Consider the following 3,250-nt stretch of genomic DNA (forward strand, 5'->3'; position numbering starts at 1 on the left):
TGATCAGACAGGAGTGTGTGTGTGTGTGTGTGTGTGTGTGTGTGTGTGTGTGTGTGTGTGTGTGTCACTGTGTGTGTGACTGTGTGTGTCTGTGTGTGTGTATGTGTGTGTCTGTCTGTGTATGTGTCACTGTGTGTGTCTCTGTGTGTGTGTGTGTGTGTGTGTGTGTGTGTGTGTGTGTGTGTGTGTGTGTGTGTGTGTGTGTGTGTGTGTCAGGTTTTCAAATCCGACTGAAAACATCTGCAAAAAAACATGTTTTCACTTTAGTTCATAAAGTTTATTTTCACTTCAGAAGAGAAACTTTTCTCCAAAACTCTGTTTTCACTTTTCAGTCACATTTCAAACAACTTCAACAGATGAATATTCAAACATTCACACGTTCATCTTTCCATCGTTACACACCTGTAGCTTATTTTCTATAAACCAACCTTTACGTTCAATATGAACATGTGGTTCTGATACATATAAATACATCAACACTTATAAATACAGACATATTAAATAAACATGTACTTCACTTTTAATGTAAAAGCTGATTTTATAGATTTCTGTCCAGCAGTTTTAGACCAGTTTAGAAACTTTGTTCTTCTTTTATAAACTTCTTTATCACTTCAGAAACAAGTTTTTAGTCTATAAATCCACTTATTAGTTATTCAATCCTTCTCCATCACTTCACACACTTCTCTAGACTCTAAATCCACTTCCTCTTTACCTTCTCCATCACCTCACACACTTCTCTCGACTCTAAATTACATGTGTCAAACTCAAGGCCCGCGGGCCAAATCCGGCCCCTCGCAAATTCTGATCCGGCCCGCATGTCAATTTAAGTTCACAATATATTTTGGCCCACCCAGTTGTGCGCCAAACCAAAAACATGGGAAACCGTTTTTCAACTTGCAATTACCTGACACTCAAAGCAGAATTTGGCAAATTTGCCGACTTTGAGACTCAGAAATTCCCCCAGAAGAGTTTACATATTCAGGCTGTGAAAGAGCTCGCTGTGAGTCAGCTGTGTGGTAGCCTACTTAGAAAATATAATTATTGTTTTGCATGATTTGCTAAATTCTAGGATGGTTTTGGAACTTTGTTGCTGATTTTTTCAGGCTTTATGTGGACCAGACTGTCAGTGAGAGACTATATGAGACATGCGATCATTGAGTCAAAGATATTTGACTTTTTCGATGAAATAAAAGCATGTCAATAATCTCTACATGTCTGGCCCTTGGTGTGATTCTCTTTTTCCAGTGTGGCCCTTAGTGAAGTTGAGTTTGACACCCCTGCTCTAAATCCACTTCCTCTTTACCTTCTCCATCACTTCACAAACTTTCTTTTTCGTCTGTTCACAAACTTTTGAAAAACACAAAAGAACAAAAAAAAGTTTAAAACTCATCAGATCTCTCCGTCTTAGTTCAAAAACTTCTCTAGACTCTAAATCCAGTTTCTTTTTAACTTCTCCATCACTTCACAAACGTTTTTTTCAGTTCACATTAATTGGAAAAAAGAACATTCAGAATCTGTGAAAAAACTAAGAAAAGTCTGAACCCTTTGTGTCCCGGCGAGCCACTAAATCCACTTTCTCTGAATCCAAATCCACTTTCTCTGAGTCTAAATGCCCGTTTTAGTCTTTAACCCTGCAGAGGACCTTGAGATAAACAGCGTGCGTTGTTCAGTCCTGTGTGCAGAGGGTCCCGGCCAGCCGGTCCCAGTGGGTGAAGTACGGAGCGAAGTTGACCGTGGACTTGAGGTGGTGGAGGTCGTGGTGTTTGGCGCCGCCGTACAGGCCGAGCGGGACCAGGCGGTGCGTGGCCCAGGGCAGCTCGTAGCCGCAGTGGTCCTCCACCGACAGGTACATGTTGACCACATAGAAGCAGAGCTCAGAGAGAGGGTGCACGCCCAGGACCAGCGGCGTCACCGCGGCGAAGAAGCCCAGAGACAGAGTCTCCCAGGCAGAGGAGTGCTCAGTGGTCAGGGCCGACGGGGACGGGAAGGTATGGTGCACCTGCAGGGACACAAGGAGACATGTAATGATGTCTGACAGCGAATACACACATTATATATATATATATATGATGCAGGGCAGAAAATACAGGAGATTTATGATCGGTAGAGCAGACAGACAGACAGAGAGACAGAGAGACAGACAGACACAGACAGACACACAGACAGACAGACAGAGAGAGAGTGAGAGACAGACAGACAGACACACACACACACACACACACACACACACACACACACAGACAGACACACAGGCAGACAGACAGACAGGCAGTCTCACCTTGTGGAATTGTCTGTATAGCCAGGGCACGCGGTGGTGCAGCAGATGCCAGACGAAGCTCTGGAAGTCGAACAGCAGCAGACAGGCGAGCAGCTGCACCAGCACACCGGACACCGCCGGCGCCGTGGCCACTGCCACCGGGGCCGCGGGCCCCAGCCGGGCCGGCGCCACGTACCAGTGCAGCAGCGTGAGCGGGAAGATGTAGATCAGGTGGTTGTAGAGCGTCAGAGCGACACAGCGCTGCAGTGATGCCCAGTCGGCAGCAGTGTGAGGCTGCAGCTTGTAGCGACGCAGCCAGGCGCAGCGCACGGACAGGACGTCCAGCAGCAGGTAGGGCGCGCAGAGGGACAGGTACACGCCAAGCGAGAAGATAATGGGGAACACGGGGGACGTCAGGATGGACGAGTATCCCAACAGGAAGCTCCACACAGGCTGCAGCAGCATCCTCTAAGTCTCTCTGCTTCTTTAGTCTCGAAATGAACTTTTCAGTCTTTAAATCCCCTTTTTTGTCTAAAAATCCACTTTTCAGTCTCTAAATCTACTTTTTTTTGTTTGTAAATGCACTTCATTAGTGTGTAAATCCACTTGTTGAAGTCTTTTATGGTCCCAGCAGGAATGTCCACAGACGCTGCAGCAGCATCCTGACCAGAGATCTTGCGGAGATCTTTGTTAGAGTGTCAGACTTTAGAGAATACTGAGGCTGAGCTGCTGCACAGCTGCTTTTATAGCTGCTGTGTCCCACCCATCGCGCCCATATTAGGACTCTTCCTGAGGAAACTTTCCCCGGAGTCAGAGGGAGAAATGGAAACTCCGACACCAACACGTGTTAACTAAGGATAAACCTCCTCCCATTATGGAGCATTTACAAACAAGTTTTACACCAAATTAATATCTCAGTCAGTTTAGGATTTAGTCTTTAAATCCTTCTGCATCACTTCTAACTTATATTTGTGTGTGTGTGTGTGTGTGTGT

The 3,250-nt window shown here is 45.8% G+C and overlaps 1 protein-coding gene across 2 annotated transcripts; it reads right to left on the minus strand.

Annotated features, from left to right (window-relative positions):
• Positions 1-262: 262 nt before the first annotated feature.
• On the minus strand, positions 263-2,968 carry ch25h (cholesterol 25-hydroxylase). 2 transcript variants are annotated; one of them, XM_031310614.2, is made up of 4 exons: positions 2,279-2,968; positions 1,603-1,999; positions 1,316-1,548; positions 263-724 (listed from the first exon to the last, which is right to left on the minus strand). In XM_031310614.2, exons 1-2 carry the CDS (start codon positions 2,720-2,722, stop codon positions 1,667-1,669), a joined length of 777 nt encoding a protein of 258 aa, XP_031166474.1. In that variant the 5' UTR covers positions 2,723-2,968; the 3' UTR covers positions 263-724; positions 1,316-1,548; positions 1,603-1,666. The 2 variants fall into 2 exon arrangements, with proteins under 2 accessions (XP_031166474.1, XP_031166473.1); XM_031310613.2 differs by having other exon boundaries at positions 1,316-1,999.
• Positions 2,969-3,250: the final 282 nt, after the last annotated feature.

Source organism: Sander lucioperca, chromosome 22, assembly GCF_008315115.2.
Source record: "Sander lucioperca isolate FBNREF2018 chromosome 22, SLUC_FBN_1.2, whole genome shotgun sequence".
NCBI classification, from domain to species: Eukaryota; Metazoa; Chordata; class Actinopteri; order Perciformes; family Percidae; genus Sander; species Sander lucioperca.